Here is a 20,196-nt window from a genome sequence, read left to right as displayed (position 1 = left end):
TTTTTTTTTAAATGAAACCTGAATAACTAAATTTCTATTTATATAGCCTTTTCACTTTAATAATAAAATATTCAGGTGTCATTTTAATTGTACAATTTCTACTCCAAGGCTATTTTTTTCTTGGTTCTTACACATATTATGCCAAATAATTACTCAAATAGTATAATTTACTACCATAGTTCAAAATTTAGTTCATTTTTTTTAAAAAAAAATCTTTCCTTTTTTTCTGTGAAATTTTCAAACCAAATTTTCAAAAGTAAATTATTTCAAATTTTATAAATGTTAATTTTGTTAACAAGTTTTCTTATTTACATATTTTTTTAAATAATTATTACTTAAAATATATATTTTTATAAATACTTATTTATTCAAATAATTATTTTCTAAATTATTATATTTTATATAAAAAAATCTATTTTTTTAAGTAATTATTTTCCAAACCATTTTTTTAATGATTATTTTTAAAATTCAAAAACAAAAAGAAATAGAATCAAGTTCCTACTAGAACCGAATTTTGAGCTGCTACATTAAACTGTATTATTTGAGTAATTATTTCACATGTTATTTGGTAAATATTTGACATAATATATTATTGGAAATAAAGGATCCTAATGTACTATTTGGGTTAAACTTTCAATTATGTGGTTTATGTATTTTTTTTATTTCTTCACGATTTTTTTTTAATTAGTTAGTAAATATTTAAATATATATTTACTCTTTAATTTTTTTAACTAAGAAATTATATATATATGTATAGAATACATCAAAATTAAAATACTAAACTAAATTTAAAAAAATAATTTAATATTGCATAACTATTAATTATTAATTCTTACATTAATAATATTTATAATGTTTAGATAAACCAACCCAATCAAATCCAATGAAAATTTATGATTTACAAATTCAATAAGCCCAGATCAAATCAATGATATTACTTTAATATTTAAAATAATTATTTATTACATTTAATGATGTAATTATATATAATTTTTTTTATTTTTCTATTATTTACTTGAAGTCAATTACAATAAATAAATATTGTTTATAACTTTTAATAACAAAACAAACTATTGGTTGAAGTTATGTATTTTTTTTCAAAACAAAATTTATATTTGGATATAATTAGATTCAAACCCAACTAAACTACTTGTTTTTATGGGATTGGTTTAGTTTGAATTACAAAACCTTTTTAAAAATATTGAATCAATTTAAACCAATAATAAATTTTGTTGGATTTGAATTTATTTTCTCCCAAATTCAATACTGACCATAATTTTTCAGTTATTTTAAAAGAATTTTTTTTGTATGCAGTTATTTTTTGTTCAGTTTATATTTTTAAAATAGTAATAAAGTTTAATTTTAAAATTAACGGCTTGGTAATATATAGCATTATTCATAAACTAAAATATTATTCATACTATTAACCCAACCATGGTTTTATTTAAAGCAATATAGTTTTGGAAATCACGTCTTTCTAAGTTATCTTCACAATAAAATAATTATACTAACATGAATACAAATGAATAAATTTATTTGTGAATTATTTGATTTTGACTTATTTTATATTTGATTTACTTGTTCGTTTGACAAAGTAAACAAACACAAGTTTTCAAATTGACTTTAATTATTTTAATAAATTCAGTTAAAGTTTTTTAAGTTTGTTATTTAGAGTAGATAGATAGTGTGCTTATCACCATAAAAAAACTATACTTTAATACGGTTTCTTATACAATTATAATTTTAGTCATTATTATTATTTTATACATCAATTACTCAATTTAAACTAGTAAAATCTATATTTTATAAGAACTTTCATGATTATTCTTTTAAAAAAGTTCCACCTCTATCATTGATACACTTTTTTTTTTCTTTATTTTAATGCCTTGTTTATTAAAAATGAAAAAACTAATCTTTATTTGATTTTTAATTTAGTTTTCAGCACAAAATTTATTAACAACTTCGAAAAAAAGAATTTAATATAGGCAAACGGTTTACAAATAAGTTAAACAAGTGATGTTTAAAGTTTAAAGTTCTTTTTCAAGTTAGCTTAAATTACTCGTTTAAATAAATAAAGTACATTGAAAACAACTAATTCTACAAATAGAATTATCCCTAGAAAGATAAATGTTTTGAGTTTAACTGTCATTTGTCAACCAAAAATTATTAAATAGTTACAATAAAAGTAAATTCAGTCATATTTCATAGTTTTTATAAATATTTTTTTTATTAATTCAAATTTTATTAGTCTTAAATTATTTACGGTTAGTATTGCATTAGTATTCAGTTTACCGGACTATTAGTATTCCTATTTTATAGTTTTCAGTAATTGTCATTTTATTATATATATTATTGAAGTAAGTCAAAATGTATGTATCAATTCAGGCAGTTAAATTATTTACTTTTAGTATTGCATTAGTAGTCTATTAGTATTCCTATTTTATAGCTTTCAGTAATTGTAATTTTATTATATATTATTGAAGTAAATCAAAATGTATGTATCAGTCCAACAGTTTTGCAATTTCGTGCAATTACGTTCGATCAGTTTCTACAACTTTGTGCTTTCTGTTATTTCCTTCAATTAGTATCAGAGCCACTATGTTATCATGAACTTTACCTAGTTATCAGTCCCTATCCTTGATGGAAAAAATTACAATTGGTGGTTGCAGATGGAAAAAACAACACTGGTTCCAATCACAATCCAAGTTCAAATAACTCTTAGCGCAAAGGACGTGGTCGCAAAGAACGTAGTCGTAAAGGACGAGGAGACATGTATAATAAATCAAATGTGTGTTAGAATATATGGTTTTAAACTAGAGGGGCGTGAATTATTAAAAGAGAGTTTTTGCAAACTTTTCAGCCTTGAATGAAATTACTTCGAGAAAACCTTGATTAAGAAAACAATTTTTCAAAACATAAAGCAAAAAGCACAACACTAGTAAAAACAATCGGTTGTTTTATCGAAACAATCGGTTGTTTATACCAGTTAACAAATATCAAAACTGAATTTAAAGAGTTAGGGATAAAGAGAATGCACACAGATGTTTATACTGGTTCACTCCAAATCCAGAGCTACATCCAGTCTTCTCAGAAACCTCTGAGGAAATCCACTAAGCAATCACACCTTGATCACTTACATCACAACCAAGAAAGTGACCTTGATCCCCTCAAGACACACACTCTTCTTGGCCAACACACCAACACTAAGATTGCTGATCTTGATCCCCTCAAGAACACACAGCCAATCTCAGCAAACACACAAACGAAACTTGTTCAACAGAGTACAAGGATTACACTTGTTACAGAAGATAATCTGAAATCAATACAAGCAGAATCCTATTCCACACACTTTGATCAATCACAAACTCTAAGCAATCTCAACTCTTTGAAAAACTCAAAAACTCTAACAAATCTTGTTTCACAAATCTGTTTTTCTGAATTTATTCAAAGATGTTGTTTGTTATCAAATCTTAACAAACTTTTAAATTGCATTAAAAGATTGGTCAAAGCATTTAATGACTGAAGCGTAAGCAGTTAAATCATTTAAGGCTCAGTCAAAGATAAAACAGTTTTTCTGTTATGGTCCCAAAACAAACAATCGGTTGTTTCCTCGAATCAATCGATTGTTTTGGTTTTAACAGCTCAACCATTTGAAAAACAATTTTCAATCTTTTCTAAAAACATCTAAGTATAAACAATCGGTTGTTTCGACAAAACAATCGGTTGTTTCGACAAAACAATCGGTTGTTTCGACAAAACAATCGGTTGTTTTTAACTTAGTTTGAAAAACACTTTTCTTTTAAAAAGATTGAGAATGCTTATGCTTTGGATTCAATCAAGAGGTGGATTACATACACAATCTACCCCAGATCCTAACTAAAACAGCACAACAACAGCAAGCTCAGCCAAGGCTTCAACATCCTTCAAAGGGTTTGGATTCTTCAAAGCTTGAACACCACTTGGTTCCATAATGTGGAGTGTTGTAACTGTCATAAACGTGAACATTATGCAAATGAGTGCAGATCAAAAGGTGATAATCATGCTGCCAATTGTGCTCAAGAAGATAGTAATCATGAAAAAGATGAAGAGGTTCATGTAGTACTAATGGAAGTCACATCAAATGAAACTCCAAACAATCAGACTTGGTATTTGGATATTGGTTGCACGAATCATATGTGTGGTCAGAAGGAGCTGTTTGCAAATTTGGATGACTTATTTCGCACAAAAGTGAAATTTGATGATGACAGGTTCGTTCCGGTGACTAAAAAAGGGCGAATTCTTATGACATTGAAGAATGGTGATCACAGGTACATCCATGATGTTTTCTATGTACCTCATATGAAATGTAATCTATTGAGTATGAGACAGCTGGCCGAAAAGGGTTACGTGATGCACATAGTTGAAAATCAATTCTCAATTTTTGATAAAAAAAAGGTAGTTTGATTCTTAAAACCTTTTTATAAAAAAACTGCATGTTTCTAGTAGATTTTCATATGGGTGATTTTCTAGTGCTTGAATGCAATAGTGAATAATGAATCGTGGTTATGGCATTTACGCTTTGGGCATTTAAATTTTCAGAGTTTGGAAAATCTCTCCAAACAAAATTTAGTGAATGGTTTACCCCATATTCATCACCCTGATCAATTGTGTGAGACTTGCATTATGGGAAAGAATCACAGGATACCATTTGTTAAGGAGCCTTGGAGTGCGAAATTTCCTTTGGAGCTTGTTCATACGGATGTTTGTGGCCCGATGAACATATCATCAATTGGAGGTAATAAATATTTTTTGACCTTTATTGATGATTTCTCAAGGAAAAACATGGATTTATCTATTGAAAAGCAAGGATGAGGTATTCCACTGCTTTAAAATATTTAAAGCATTGGTTGGAAGACAAAGTGACAGGCTAATTAAGATGGTGCATAGTGATGGAGGGGTGAGTACAAGTCTAATGAGTTCAAGAGGCACTGTGAAGAACTTGGGTTGCAGCATAACATAACCTATCCCTACACACACCTCAACACAACGAAGTTTCCGAGAGAAAAAATAGAACAATCATGGACATAGCGAGGAGCATGCTTAAAGCAAAAGGTATGCCAAATTATTTTTGGGCTGAGGTCGTAATATGTGCGGTATATTTGATAAATAGATCACTCACTCGAAGTGTTCCTAACACAACTCCGATTGAGGCATGGAGCATATTCAAACCCAATGTGCAACACTTGAAGGTATTTGGGTTAATTACTTATGCTCATGTTCCCAAGGAAACAAGATCGAATTTGGATGATAAGGCAGTGAAGACCATTTTCATTGGATATAAACATGGGGAATACAAACTTTACAATCCAATGACAAAGAAGGTGATTGTCAGTCATAATGTTACATTTGCCAAAGATGAGGAATGTAAATGGAATGTAGCAGCTGAAATGGATTCGAAAAAACGATATATTTACGTTTTGAATGATGATGTGGAAGATGGAGTCACTCTTGAAGCACCTGCAGTTCAACTTGAAGCTGTAATTCAACTTGAAGTTGCAACTCCAATTGCAACTATGATTGAGTGACCAAAAAGGCAGCAACGACAACCTGTACACCTTCAAGATTATGAAGTAAATCTTGATGATGAAGTTGATGACAATGGAGAATTGGATCACTTTGCTTTTCTTGCAGATTCAGAACCCGTGAGACTTGCAGATTCCATTCAACACCCCAAATGGCAAGAGGCTATGAATGAAGAATGGATGGCGATTGAGAAAAACAATACATGGCAGCTCACTGATCTTTCAAAAGGATATAAAGCAATTGATGTGAAGTGGGTGTACAAGATTAAAGTGAAAGCAAATGGTGAAATTGATAGATACAAGACAAGGTTGGTGGCAAAGGGATTTGAGCAAAGAGAAGGCTATGACTACGAAGAAATATTTTCTCCTGTAGCTCGAATGGAAACAATGTGATTAATCATTGCTTTAGCTACACAAAGGCAATGGAAAATTCACCAAATGGATGTCAAGTCTGCGTTTCTAAACGACCCACTTGATAAAGAGGTTTATGTAAAGCAGTCGCCGGTTTCATATAATCTAGCAAATATGAGAAGGTGTACAGACTAACTAAGGCTTTATATGGTCTTAAACAGACACCAAAAGCTTGGAACAAAAGGATTGATTCATTTCTTCATGCCACTGGACTAAAAAAATGTGCATCTAATCATGGTCTTTATGTAAAGACTAATGATTATGGAGATTTGCTAATTTTATGTCTTTATGTTGATGATGTAATTTTTACAGAAAGTAATCTCAAAATGATTGGTGACTTCAAGCATATCATGATGAAGGAATTAGAGATGACTGATATCGGTCTTATGTCCTATTTTTTGGGCATTGAAGTCATCTAAGGAGACGATGGAATCTTCATTCATCAGAGGAAATTTGCTCCTGAGTTTTTAAAGAAGTTTAATGTGGAGGATTCAAACTCAGTTAAGACTCCAATTGAAACTAGAATTAAGTTTACGAAGGAAGGTGATGAGCGAACTGTAGATGCAACATACTTTAAGCATATTGTTGAGAGCCTTAAATATCTCACGTGTACTAGACCAACATATGTTATGATGTGGGATTGGTCAGTCGATACACGGAGTCACCTCGACAAGTTCAGTTACAAGCTGTAAAGAGAATTATGCGCTACATCAAAGGTACTACAACTTTTGGGGCGGAGATTTAGACGAGAGGAAAAACACAAGTGGTCATTGTTTTATGATCGAAAAGACGGTTTGGTTGTGGCCATCAAAGAAACAGTCAATTGTTGCATTATCTACTTGTGAAGTTGAGTATGTAGCAGCAACAACATCAAGTGTTTGTCAATCATTTTGGCTCAGCAATATCATGACTCAAATTGGTTTTAATCTAGATGTTCCAATCAAGATTTATGTTGACAATGTCTCTGCAATCTATCTTGCAAAGAATTCGGTTTTTCATCAGAGAAGTAAACACATTGATATTTGATATCACTTCCTGCGAGACCAAGTTGGGAAGAACATGATCAAATTGGAATACTGCAGATCAGAAGATCAGATTGCATATATTCTCACTAAGCAATTGAACATCGATGCTTTCATGTTAAGAGATCGGTTGGGCATGAAGGTTGTCCAAATCATAATTAAGGAAGGATGTTGGCTATTAATTCAGATTTTATTAGTCTTAAATTAATTACGGTTAATATTGCATTAAAATGTTAGTATTCCTATTTTATAGGTTTCAATAATTATAATTTTATTATATATATTATTGAAATAAATCAAAATGTATGTAACAGTCCAACAATTTTGCAATTTTGTGCAATTACGTTTGAATCAGTTTCTAGAATTTATGTACTTCAATTAGTTTCTACAATTTTAAGTTGTTTTAATAAATCATTTACAACTGTTCTAACGTTTCAATTAGATTTGATATTTTAAAACTTTAACAATTATTTACCATTACATTACATGAATATCTATAAAAGAAAAAAAAATACAGAGAGCTAAACTCAATTATACCAAGAAAAAAATAACTAATTCAAAAAAAGTTAACATTTTAAATCCTGTAAAAATATAAATATTATATAGTGTAATTGGCTTATTACATTATAAATTCATTTTACACAATCTCTTTGTAGATTTTTTTTTTTTTAATTATATGTCTAAAATTTAAACACAAAATCACTGTTTAGTGAGAGAACAATTTTCTGTCTATTAATCATACATTTCACACTACATATATTATTTATTAAGTTGTAAATTATATATATATATATATAATTTTTTAAGAAACTTTTTAAAGAATAATAAATTTATTATGCACCATTTCTCCCTAGATGAGAGCGAAATTTGGACGGGTAGATTTTATTTTTCTTGTTTATTGGTATCTTACTATCAATATTTGTAACTTCCAAAATATTATTAACAATAATTGCGTAGTTATCTGAACTGAAAAGAGTTCGAGGTAAATTCAGATGGAACAAAAAATTTATTGATTATGGATTAGACTCACAGCACAGTCATATTCATCATACCGTAATACTACGAATTTGGCACGGAAGCGTTGCTACTCGTCCATTTCGCTTCAGTCTTCTCTCTTTCTCTCTGTATAGGCAAAAGGGTGTTGTTTTTTCAGGGCAAAAGTTTTTGGGTTCTTCAAAGTTTTCTCCTTTCTGCAAAATAAATTTGACCCAAAGTGGTATCAATACCTGACAATACTTGCACTGGTTTTGGATAATGATTGTGAGGGATGAAAATTCTGGTGTTGGTTTGGGGGGAGGAGGAAGGTGGTCTAGGGGTTTTGGAAGCTTGATTAGGAGGAAGCAAGTTGATTCTGTTCACGCGAGAAGACATGGTCAATTGGCTAGGAAGTTATCTGCCATTGATCTCGTTGGAATTGGTAACTGCTGTTCAATACCGTAATATCCTAGAAGGAAGAAAGAAAGAAAATTAGACTAATGATTGTGATTGATAAATTCAGTAAAAAGACATTTGGTGAATGTGATGTTGTAGTTTGTGCTCATATCTGTTATGAATTAGGAACGAGTGGCTTTGCTTTCATCTTCATTTCTTTTTGCTTTTCTTTTTAAAGTTACTGTAGCGAGCCATGAAAACTCAATTTCCGGTTCATAGTGATTTTCATATGGATTTGCTATAGCATTACTGAATTTTGGTGAATAAACCATCAATTTCGTTCTCATACTATCCTCTTTCTTAAATAGTCTCTAAAGTATTTAAGTAATTCTTGAAGTGAATATCTGTCACTTTTATCCTTAAGTTTATGTATTTCTCTAAAATTTAGCAATCAATTTGAAGAGTTTTTAAGTTTTTGGAGGACTATTTTGCATGACTTCGAATACTTGTAGGACTGCTTGAATAGTTCTTCTTCTTCTTTATGTTAGGGACCATTTAGGAGAGAGAGGAACAGTTTAAAGATAAAATTGAGTATTTATTTGAGTTTTTGTTATAATCAAGAAACATTGTGGCCTGGTATGATGATATGAGCAGTTGCTTACTTTTAATTTATGTTTTCTCTAGTGTATGTTTGCTTTATAGCAAACCAAACATATACTTTCCTGAAGTTAGCTGATCATTCTTTAAAATCAGGGGTTGGAGCTACCATAGGAGCTGGAGTGTATATTCTCATTGGAACAGTTGCCAGAGAGCAAGCAGGACCAGCACTTGTGTTATCACTTTTCATTGCAGGAATAGCTGCTGGACTGTCAGCCTTTTGCTATGCAGAGCTTGCATGTAGGTGCCCATCTGCAGGCAGTGCTTATCATTATACATACATATGCATCGGAGAAGGGTAAGTTACAGCTTTGCCCATTTTGGAACAAAAGTTTAGGTATAATGGTTAATTGAACTGCTCACGTTTACTGAAGAAATATTATCAACACTTTAAAAAAACTATGTAGTGCTCTACTGCTGCCAACATTAGGTTTAATGGTTAAGCAATCTACTCATGTGTGCTGAAAACATATTTTGTGAATTTATGAACTGATACTGTTAATGGTTATGTTTTATTTATTTATTTTTCATCATTGTTAGTGAATTCACGATTTAAACATTTCTATTGATCTCAGGGTGGCTTGGTTGGTCGGTTGGTCTCTGATTCTAGAATATACAATTGGTGCTTCTGCTGTTGCTCGTGGCATAACTCCAAATCTGGTGTGTTATACTATTTTCCTATTTTTTAAACTCTAAACTTTGTTTCTTTTTATGTTCATGGCATCATTGTAATTAGGAATGTACTAAAGATGTAGTTGAAAACGTACAAGTCTTGTGTAATCTGGAATCACAAATTGGTTGACAGGGTTATCCTGATTCGTGAATGTATTTTAACACTTGATCTACTTGATTACAAACTTATTTTGTGACCTGCTTGGAGTTTTTACCCATGATCTTAGTAAAAAGGTAGAAGAGGAAATTCTGAGAAAGAACAAACATGGTGCTACCACTGTAAATGTTTGGGTTACATGTTCTTTATTTTTATGCAGACTCCAGTGAATAATGAAATGAAATCAGGTGACCTTTTGTCAAATGACGTGGTTGTCATATTAAGATTTTATGTTGTTGAGAGAATTCCAAGCAAGGTTTATATAAATTCTTCCACAAAAATTCACTGGATAGCAACAGTGGGTAAAACATAGTTCTATCATTTATTCATTCTGGACTTTATTTCAACAGTGATAACCTGTTCTATGGTGATGCTGAAAGTTTGAACCCAGATCCACTTAGTCAACTGTGATGCTATGTTAGAGAACTACTTACCTGAAAGGATAAGCTATATGGATACCAAGCTTATTGTTGTCATCTTCATTTTTTGTATTTTGGCCCGCTTTCAATCATACCCAACTATTATTCTTTTTCATTGTTATAAATAAAAAATATGCTATGGTAACTTCCTATAACCATATTTTTCTTTAGGAATGCTTCTTTTTTTCTAATTGGTGACATATTTACTCTGTCCAACAAGTGCAACATAATTAAGAATTTGGTTTTTGTATTAATTCTGTCATTGACTATTTTAGGCCTTGTTTTTTGGTGGAGAGGAAAACCTCCCTTTGTTTTTGGCTCGACACACGTTACCAGGTCTTGAAATTGTGGTTGATCCATGTGCAGCTGTATTGATTCTTCTTGTTACCTTACTCCTATGCCTTGGAATCAAGGAGGTATGGCTTTTCAAATAAAATACGTACACAAACAGCAGTTTTCTTTTTGTTTTGTTTTTCACTTACCTATTTTATATAACATTAATGTTTCAGAGTTCAATGGCACAATCTATTGTGACAACAGTAAATGTTGGTGTCATGCTTCTCATCATTTTAGTTGGTGGATATCTAGGTTTCAAGTCTGGATGGGTTGGATATGAACTCTCCAGCGGGTAATGGGTGTGTTTGTGTTTGCATCGTTCAGCTCATTATCTATATTGCAAACCTCTTGTGATATCACTGAAATTTGTCTTTTATTTCAGGTATTTTCCTTATGGAATGAATGGGATGTTTGCTGGGTCTGCAATAGTTTTCTTTTCATACATTGGTTTTGATTCCGTGACCAGCACAGCTGAGGAGGTAAAAATTGACTTGGGAAACTAACCTTTAAGGCATGTGTTGTTTGTATTGGCAAAACCTAAATGCAAGGCACATCAAATTAGCATACATGCATTGTTATTTGTTGAAGAACACATCCTTACTTTTACCGTAAAACCTTTTCACTACTCTAATCAGTTTATCTGGAATATTTCTTTGAAGCTGTAACATTCTACTAAAACAGTGGTGATTGACATTCCTTTCTGAGTTATTTGCTTCTGAAAGTTGATATATAAGCTTTTGGGTAATTGTTGGTCTCTCTAAGGAAGCTAAAAAAATGGAAATAAAAATATGTTTAGAAGTTCTATAACTAGTTACTTTCATGTGTTGTAGCTGGCTATATCAATATTTTATTGTCTGGTGGTTCGAGTATCTCAAACGCATCATGGCCTTTAGATTTTGGTATTGTGATTAACAATATTCACTTGGAGATTTTTATGTCAATGGATTTTGTTTTGCTGTCTTGCAGGTGAAAAATCCTCAACAAGACCTGCCAATTGGCATATCAACTGCATTAACTATATGTTGCATTCTGTATATGCTTGTAGCTGCAGTTATTGTTGGTTTAGTACCATATTATGACTTGAACCCTGATACCCCAATTTCTTCAGCATTTTCTAGTTATGGGATGGAATGGGCAGTGTAAGGTTTGCTGAAGAACACTATTTACCTGTTAGAGTACATGTCTCGTGAATATTAATGCTTCAAACTCCATTTTACCTCTGACAGGTATATAATAACAACTGGAGCTGTTACTGCTCTTTTTTCCAGTCTGCTGGGTTCTGTTCTTCCTCAGGTACATAAACAAGTGTTTAAGATTAAATTTATTTATTTAACATATCTGTTGATTATTTTCGTTTGTTATGATTGTTAGATTTTGCTTTTGTTTTTTCACGACCTCAGAAGTTACTTTTCAACTTCATTTAAGCCCTAATTTGGTACTCAATTATTTTGTTGTCATTATGTACATCCTGCATATTTTTGTCAAATAAGAGATGAAATGCTGTAACGAGAAGTCTGGAACTGAGATTCTTAATACACTAATGGGAAGCTTCCTATGCGTCTTTTACTCTCCAGTAAAGTAATTGTATCCTCTTGCTTAGCAATTCAATTTACCTGTTCCCTTTTTCATATGGTAAAAATATTGGAATTACTTATTCATATATATAATCTGAATCTGAAAATTAAAAGTATTATATGACAAATCTATGAAATCTTAAAAAGGATTTATTCAAAATACCAAGAAAAGACGTGTTTCAATGAAGTTGTCTTTGCTGTATATCATATTCCCCTTACTATTTTTTAAACATAAAATTCTGATGAAATAGCTTTATTTTTCTGACACAGTGATACATTGGTATAAGGTCATATTTTGACTTGCAAAATCATGATTCATTTCAACTTCATTTCATCTACATTGCTAGTAGTTTAAACGTATCTTTCTGCCTCTTTTGAGTTGTTTCTTAGATTTAATATTTTGTACAAATTGCATGACTTCCATTAGAATAGTGTGAGTTACCATGTCTTTATTTTATGTATAACTTTTTCTGCTTTTACAAGTGTCAGCATGTATACCAACTAATAGAGGCATCTTTTAATTGATTCTTGAATATCGTCTACAAATATACATATGTCTACGAATTAGATATGCTGCGCATATAATAGTTATTATAAATTATGTCTCTTGCACATGTTAAATATATCTTATGTTTTTCAGCCACGTGTCTTTATGGCAATGGCTAGGGATGGTTTATTGCCTCCTTTCTTCTCGGACATCCATAAAAGCACACGGATTCCTTTGAAAAGTACCATTGTCACTGGTGTCTTTGCAGCTACTCTTGCATTCTTTATGGATGTTTCCCAATTAGCAGGAATGGTGAGTTAAGTGTTAACTTAAATTGAGACTTCTTTCTTAGAAAAATGTAAACATAAATTGTCTGATATATTCATTGCTTTTCAAATACAGGTTAGCGTGGGAACATTGCTTGCATTTACCACAGTTGCAGTTTCAGTTTTGATAATCAGATATGTTCCACCTGATGAGGTACCCGTTCCATCTTCACTTCTAACATCTGTTGATCAATTATTGGGGCACTCTGGTGGTCATATTGCGGAAGATAGGGCCATAAGTGCTGTAGATTCGGCTAGTTATTGTGAGGATAGCCATCAACATGACAAGTCAGAGGCTCTTCTTAGACACCCTTTAATCATAAAAGAAGTTACCAAAGGTAATTATTGTTTGAATCTTCTTCTTATTTTGAATGACTTTTAGAGAAAATTCAGAGGGTAGATGTATCTTCAGTTCTTTTGCATCTATATATACACACACACATATATATATAGTGTTAGAATGTAATTAGTCATTAACTGTTACAGAATTGTTAATCATTAGCTGTTGCAGATTCTAGAAAATTAGGATCATTGATCCCTGATTATTGGCCATGAATTTAATGTATTTGATTCTGTAAATTAGCATAAATACATACTGTGTAGTCTGCATTAGATAAACAAATTAGGTGATTCTTTCTTATATGGTATCAGTAGTTTTAGTTTTTTTTTTTTGATCCCTTTCTTTTCCTCCCAAGTGAATAGTACCCGCCGCCATTGCATTCCTTTTCCTTTTGTCACCGAGCGCTCTTTTCCTCTGGTGACCATGCTACCAAAACTGTTGTCACCGAGCGCTCTTTTCCTCTGGTGACCATGCTACCAAAACTGTCCTCCTCCAATGACCACCAAGCTCTGTTCCGCCGCCTCACTCCCACATGTGAGACTTCTTCTTGGCGAGTATGCTTCACGACGCACCCGAAACAGTTTGTCGTTTTTCCCTTTCTTTCGGCACTGCCCACTTGACTGTGCGCCCCTTGCCTCCTTTCTCACATCCAGGCACCCTGTTTTGGCTTGTTTCCTATGGATTTCGACAACTCACTCAAATACCGCTTTTGTAGTGACTTGCTGATTCCATGTGAAAATTGGTCGGAATAAGCAAGTACAATTCTTAGGCTGCTACTGTCCAATTGTGGTTCCAAGGTCAAGGCCGTGAAAACCACTTGACCAAACAAGCCAAAGATGTTCCCAGCGTTGACCAAGCTTGATGGAAGCAAATTGATGCCGCTTTGTGTAGTGTTCTATGGTTCTCCATTGATGGCAAATTGCAGCCCCAACATCAAGCTTTTACTGCCTGTTATGATGTCTCGAACAAAACCAAGAGACTTTATTCCAACAATGTTCACTGTCTACACAACGTTGTGTCCAACCTTATTTCGTGAAGCTTGAAGACCATATACAAACCTATTGGTAAGCTCAATCACTTAATTGCTGATTTTGATGTACATGCCTTTCACTAATGATGCAGACAAACATGCTCAACAACGTGAAAAGTTTTTTATAGTTCTTGCACTAGCTGGACTTTCTTCTAAGTTTGACTCCATTCGTAATCAAATATCATCTGACATTGTTCCATCTTATGACACTGTTAGTGAAGAATTACTTCATCTCTGTTTCTCATGTGTTTGGGCAGTCTCTTGAACTTTCAACAAATTTATCTACCTTTTACTCCCACTCTACTAACTAGGGTGGATGGAGTGGAAATCGTGGTCAACATCCTCGTTGCAACTATTGTAACGGTATGGCCATATTGAGGCAAACTGGCTTAAAAAGGCACAACAATAACCCAAGACCACTAATATTGCTCAAAACGTTTATCTATGAACATATGATGAGGTTTCAATTCTTGTTGATGCCTATAAAGAGTATCTTCAATACAAGGCTGCCATGCAACATACACAACCCGTTGTCGATGTTGCTCAATCTGGTAATCCTGTAGCCTTTTATTTCCCCGTCCTCCTTCCTTGGACCTTGAATTCTTGACTCCGGTGCCTCTGATCATATGTTTGGTAATAAGTCTCTTTTCTCTCATTTATCTAATTTGGATTCTTTATGCTCTGTCACCATGGTAAATGACTTTCAAATAAAAGTTCATGTCATTGGTCAAAACGACCATATCCTAATCTTTCCTTAGATTTTGTGCTTTATATTCCAAGGTGTCCTTTTAATTTAATCTCCATTAGCAAATTCACTCGCAACCAAAATTACTTCATTTTTTTGTTAATAATTATGTGATGGTTCACGATCAGCATATTGAATAGACGATTGGTGCAGGACATGAGTCTCGAGGATTATACTATTTGTCTCAATCAATTGCTTGTATATACACTACGTCGCGAGGATTATACTTTGTTACTTCCATTGATGATTTTTCTTGATGTACTTGGTTATTCTTAATGGAAGATCGCTCTGATGTTTTTTCTATATTACAAGTTTCTCACGTGAAACAAAATTAATTTGACACCTCTATTAAAATTTTACAAACTAACAATGCTTGTAAATATATATCTCTTCCCAATTTCAGTCTTTTTTGAATTCATAGGGTATTATTCATCAAACAACTTGCTCTGACACACTGCAACAGAATGGTGTTGCCGAAAGAAAGAATCGACACTTGATTGACATTGCCTGTACCCTTCTTCTTCACCATAATCCTCTTCGCTTTTGGGGAGATGCAATTCTCATATGTTATTTGATCAATCGCATGTCTTGGTTTGTACTTAATAATTAGGTTCATTACTCTCTCTTATATCCCATAAAAGACCTTTACTCCATCCTCATGTCTTTGGTTGACCTTACCCCAAGTAAAGATAAAGTACCTACCAAATCTCTCAAGTGTATTTTTCTTGGTTACTCACGCCTTCAGAAGGGCTATCATTGTTTTTGTCCACAACTTCAACAATATATTATCTTTGCTTATGTCACCTTGTTTTAGACTACTCCCTTCTCTACTTCTACTTTATTGGATGCCAATTTTGTAGCAAACTCTTTAGACATCTTGCCTGTTTTGGCTCAAATAATTGCTTCTTATCCACCTACATTGCTCCAATACCAATGACAGTATCAAAACCTAGGTTGTGAATCACTCAAATGATCCTCAAGCATCATCTTCTACTCCAACCGTCCCTCCACGCATGCCTCCTACATCTAAAGCTATTGCAATACGAACAAGTATTTATTCTCTCGTAATTCTAACCCTCTATATGCCTTTACCATTGATTATGCTCATTTTTCTCCATCCTATTTCTCCTTTGTTTCTTATTTGGATTCTATGTCTTTCCCTAAGACTACAGGAGAAGCCATGGTTGATCTCAGATGGCGACAAGACATTGTAGAGGTGATGACCACTTTACATTCCAGTGGCCCTTGAGAACTTTTTCCTTTACCTCCTGGCAAGAAAATTGTTGGTTGTCATTGGGTTTATACAATGAAATTTGGACTTAATGGTCGTATTGATCGGTTAAAAGCTCGTTTGGCCGCCAAAGGATATACACAGATTTTTAGTCTAGATTATGGAGATACTTTCTCCCTTGTCACAAAAATAAGTTTTGTTAGACTCTTTTTGGCTATGGCTGTTATTCATCGTTGGCATCTTCATTAGTTGGATATTAAAAATGCTTTCCTACATGATACATTGTAGGAAGGAAAAAGTTGATATGGATCAAACCCTTGGTTTTACTGCATTTGGTGATTCTTGTCTTGTTTGTAAGCTTCATCGATCCTTCTATGGATTGAAGCAATCTCCCCGGGCATGGTTTAGTCGTTTTAGTTTCCCTTGATACAGTTTGGCATGACTAGGTGTGAGGCCAATCATTTTGTCTTCTTCTCTCATTCTCTTTCTGGTAAGTGCATTTATCTTGTTGATTGTGTTGATTACATTGTCATCACTAGTAATGACAAGACTGAAATTCGGCACCTCTAAGAGCACCTTTCAATGTAGTTTCGTACCAAAGATTTAGGTTCTCTCAAATATTTCCTAGGCATTGAAGTAGCCTAATCTTCTTCTAGCATTGTCATTAATAAATATAACTAGACTTTCTCACTGAAACTAGTATGCTTGATTGTTGTCCTTGTGATACTCTTATGGATCCTAATATCAAGCTTCTTCCGAGGGGAGGGAGCCATTGAAAGAATCGGAAAGATTTGACCCCTATAGGCAAACTCAATTATCTCACTATCACTAGACATATCACTTTCGCAATTAGTGTGGTAAATCAATTTCTAAATGCCCCTTGTGATAGCCATTTGGATGTTGTGACATTTATTCTTCGATAAATAAAAAAATCTTCGAGACAAGGATTATTGGCAATAGTAAAATCACTTGTTTTGTTACTCTTTTGCGGATTGGGCAAGATCACCATCGGATAAAAGATCCACTTATGGGTACTATGTTCTTATCGGATGAAACCTGGTCTCATGAAGAAGCAAAAAGTAAAACATAGTAGCTCGATCTAGTGCAGAAGCAAAATATCGTGCTATGGCAATAGCCACTTGTGAGCTTACCTGGCTTATGTAACTACTACAACAAATAAAAATTGGGAACATCCATGAAACGAAGCTAATTTGTGACAACAAGATGCACTTAACATTGCATCAAACCCTGTCTTCCATGAAAGAAAGAAACACATAGAGATTGATGGTCACTTGTTAGAGAAAAGGTGCTCTATGGAGAAATCACAACGGATTTTTTCAATTCTAGTGACCAGTTGGCCGACATGTTCACCAAGTTCCTTAGAGGCCCCTCTGTGTTGAGTAGATTTGTAACAAGCTTGGTGCATATATGACATATATGTTCCAACTTTTGGGGGAGTGTTAGAATGTAATTAGTCATTAATTGTTACAGATTTGTTAATCATTAGTTGTTACAAATTCTAAGAAATTAGGATAATTGATCCCTAATTATTAGGCAAGATTTTAATGTATTTGATTTTGTAAATTAGTATAAATGCATATTATGTGGTCTGCATTAGACAAACAACATCAGATAACGTTTTCTTATGTATAGAAGACACCCTTTACCGGTTTATGATTTCTGTAAAATGGGATTGGCTCTGTAAATTAGTTAGGTTGACTAGAACATTGACAGAAATAATCCAGCAATATTCTTGAATCATTTGATTTAATGCAATTAGAGTTTGTAAGTGTGGACCACCCAAGTTGATGGGATTCCGCTAATTGGCTCAAAAGAGTAACTGGAAAGGTCAATGAACAGCCTAATTCTCACATTTTTGTAGTAGAATTTTTTTATATCTTCTCTCTTTTTTAAGCACTTCAAGTTTAAAGTTTTCAATCTGTATTTCAGAGATGGGCAAGACTTCAATTTAATTCCTTAGGCACTTTTAGTATTGTTTTCCAATCAAAATTAGTTTCATCTTAGTAATCAGTGTAATGAAGGTGACTTTAAAGGTCAAGACTGATTACTCAAGTGAAAATCTAATTCTGATAGGAAAACAGCACCAAAAACACTTTAAAGACTGCACCTAAGTTATGTTCAGTTTCAATCTTAGTGATAAATTTTCTGTGAAAATGTTTTGGTATACATTGGTATTCTTCGTATCATCAATTTCTGCCTCCACTTTCTATTTATGTGCCTAAGTAAATTAACAAACTTAGGTTTCGAGTTGATTTTACAGATGAACAGAATGAGAAATCTAGGCGAAAACTTGCTGCATGGACCATAGCCATTCTGTGTATAGGGGTTCTAATTGTTACCAGTGGGGCTTCAGCTGACTGGTGTCCCAGGTCTGTCAACTTTGACTACCCTCACTACTGTTATAGTGCAGATGGTATTTGTTTTTAGGAATGCTTTTCAACTGAATACCATATATACGTTTTGCAAAAAAAATATACGAGTTAACAATTAGATGACTTCAAATTCATAAATTGTGCTTTATGATCACTTCTGTTCTCTTTTGGTGATACATATGCAGGATTTTGCGAATAACGGTTTGTGGAATAGGTGGTGTTCTTCTTTTGTGCAGTGTAATTGTACTGGCCTGCATAAAGCAAGATGATACAAGGCACAGCTTTGGATACTCAGGAGGTATGTGTAGTATACAAGTATAAACATCCAAACCTACTAAACTTTGATGAATTGGTCAAAACTCAATATAACAAGATTCGATCAAATCTAACACAATTTTGAAAACTTGTATTTTTCAGGTTTTGCTTGCCCATTTGTTCCATTCTTGCCTAGTGCATGTATTCTTATAAACACCTACTTACTAATTGGCCTTGGGTGAGAAATCTCTTGATAACCATGCTTCCTGTTTTATTGCATGCATGACACCAATATCAGCATCTAACCATTCATGTGTTTGCATTTCAGAGCTGCTACATGGCTACGAGTTTCTATATGGTTGCTAATAGGAGTACTCATATACTTGTTCTATGGCCGCACTCATAGCTCACTTTTACATGCAATCTATGTTCCCTCTGCGTATGCTGATGAAATCCATCGTTCTCAAGCAATTCATCTTGCCTAGTATTTGCAGTGCAGGTACCAAAGTGACCACATTCCAGGTCTCCATCCATTTGTTACATAATTCTGACCTTACATTACATGGCTTACACCAATTTGTAAATATCCAATTCTAAATCCCAAACTTTGTTTGCACTGTCAGAAGGATGATTTCTATCATTATTGAATTGTTTATTTGAACAAGTGATGTCATATTTCACGAAGGTACTAGCTACACAAAAGTGCCTTTTCCATTTCTTTTTGCAATTTTACATGCTCTGAAATCTTTTTTGATTTGGACTTGTTCTTATTTCTAGCAAAATGGTTGCACAATAACAGGTTTGAGCTGCACATTCTTGCTGCAAATTAAGTATAGTTTTTCTAAGTTGAGTTCTCAAAGAATGGTTAGTTAGATCCATCTAAATCTTTCTGTTACTCTTGTTTGATGTAAAAACTAGTGTTTGATTACTTTCAATTTATGATTTTATTTTTTAATTATTGTAGTCAATTACTTCTGAAAACCTATAAATTTTTTGGTATAAACATAATTAAAAATATAGACAATAATTACATTTTATCATTTTTAACTTTTATGGTGATATTTTTACGTAATATATTTGATAGAAACGTGTAGTAACGGGCATATAAGAGATTAAAAAAATTTAAAAGGAAAGAGAAAATATTAAGTAAAAAGAGAGAAGAGATTAAATGTTGAAGAGCTATATTGCAAAATAATTTATTTCATTAAT

At 32.8% G+C, this 20,196-nt stretch overlaps 1 protein-coding gene across 1 annotated transcript; it reads left to right on the top strand.

Annotated features, from left to right (window-relative positions):
* Positions 1 to 7,935: 7,935 nt before the first annotated feature.
* On the top strand, positions 7,936 to 19,741 carry LOC137813827 (cationic amino acid transporter 4, vacuolar). The gene is made up of 14 exons (XM_068616269.2): positions 7,936 to 8,411; positions 9,119 to 9,320; positions 9,598 to 9,682; positions 10,546 to 10,686; positions 10,780 to 10,898; positions 10,989 to 11,085; positions 11,573 to 11,745; positions 11,833 to 11,899; positions 12,821 to 12,979; positions 13,070 to 13,331; positions 18,621 to 18,729; positions 18,918 to 19,030; positions 19,150 to 19,225; positions 19,316 to 19,741. The coding sequence occupies exons 1-14, from the start codon at positions 8,249 to 8,251 to the stop codon at positions 19,470 to 19,472; spliced, it is 1,923 nt and encodes a 640-aa protein (XP_068472370.1). The 5' UTR covers positions 7,936 to 8,248; the 3' UTR covers positions 19,473 to 19,741.
* The last annotated feature ends 455 nt before the right edge of the window (positions 19,742 to 20,196 follow it).

The sequence above is a fragment of the Phaseolus vulgaris genome, chromosome 1 (assembly GCF_051622355.1).
Source record: "Phaseolus vulgaris cultivar YP4 chromosome 1, ASM5162235v1, whole genome shotgun sequence".
Taxonomy (NCBI): Eukaryota; Viridiplantae; Streptophyta; class Magnoliopsida; order Fabales; family Fabaceae; genus Phaseolus; species Phaseolus vulgaris.
This window is presented reverse-complemented; position numbering and strand designations above follow the sequence as displayed.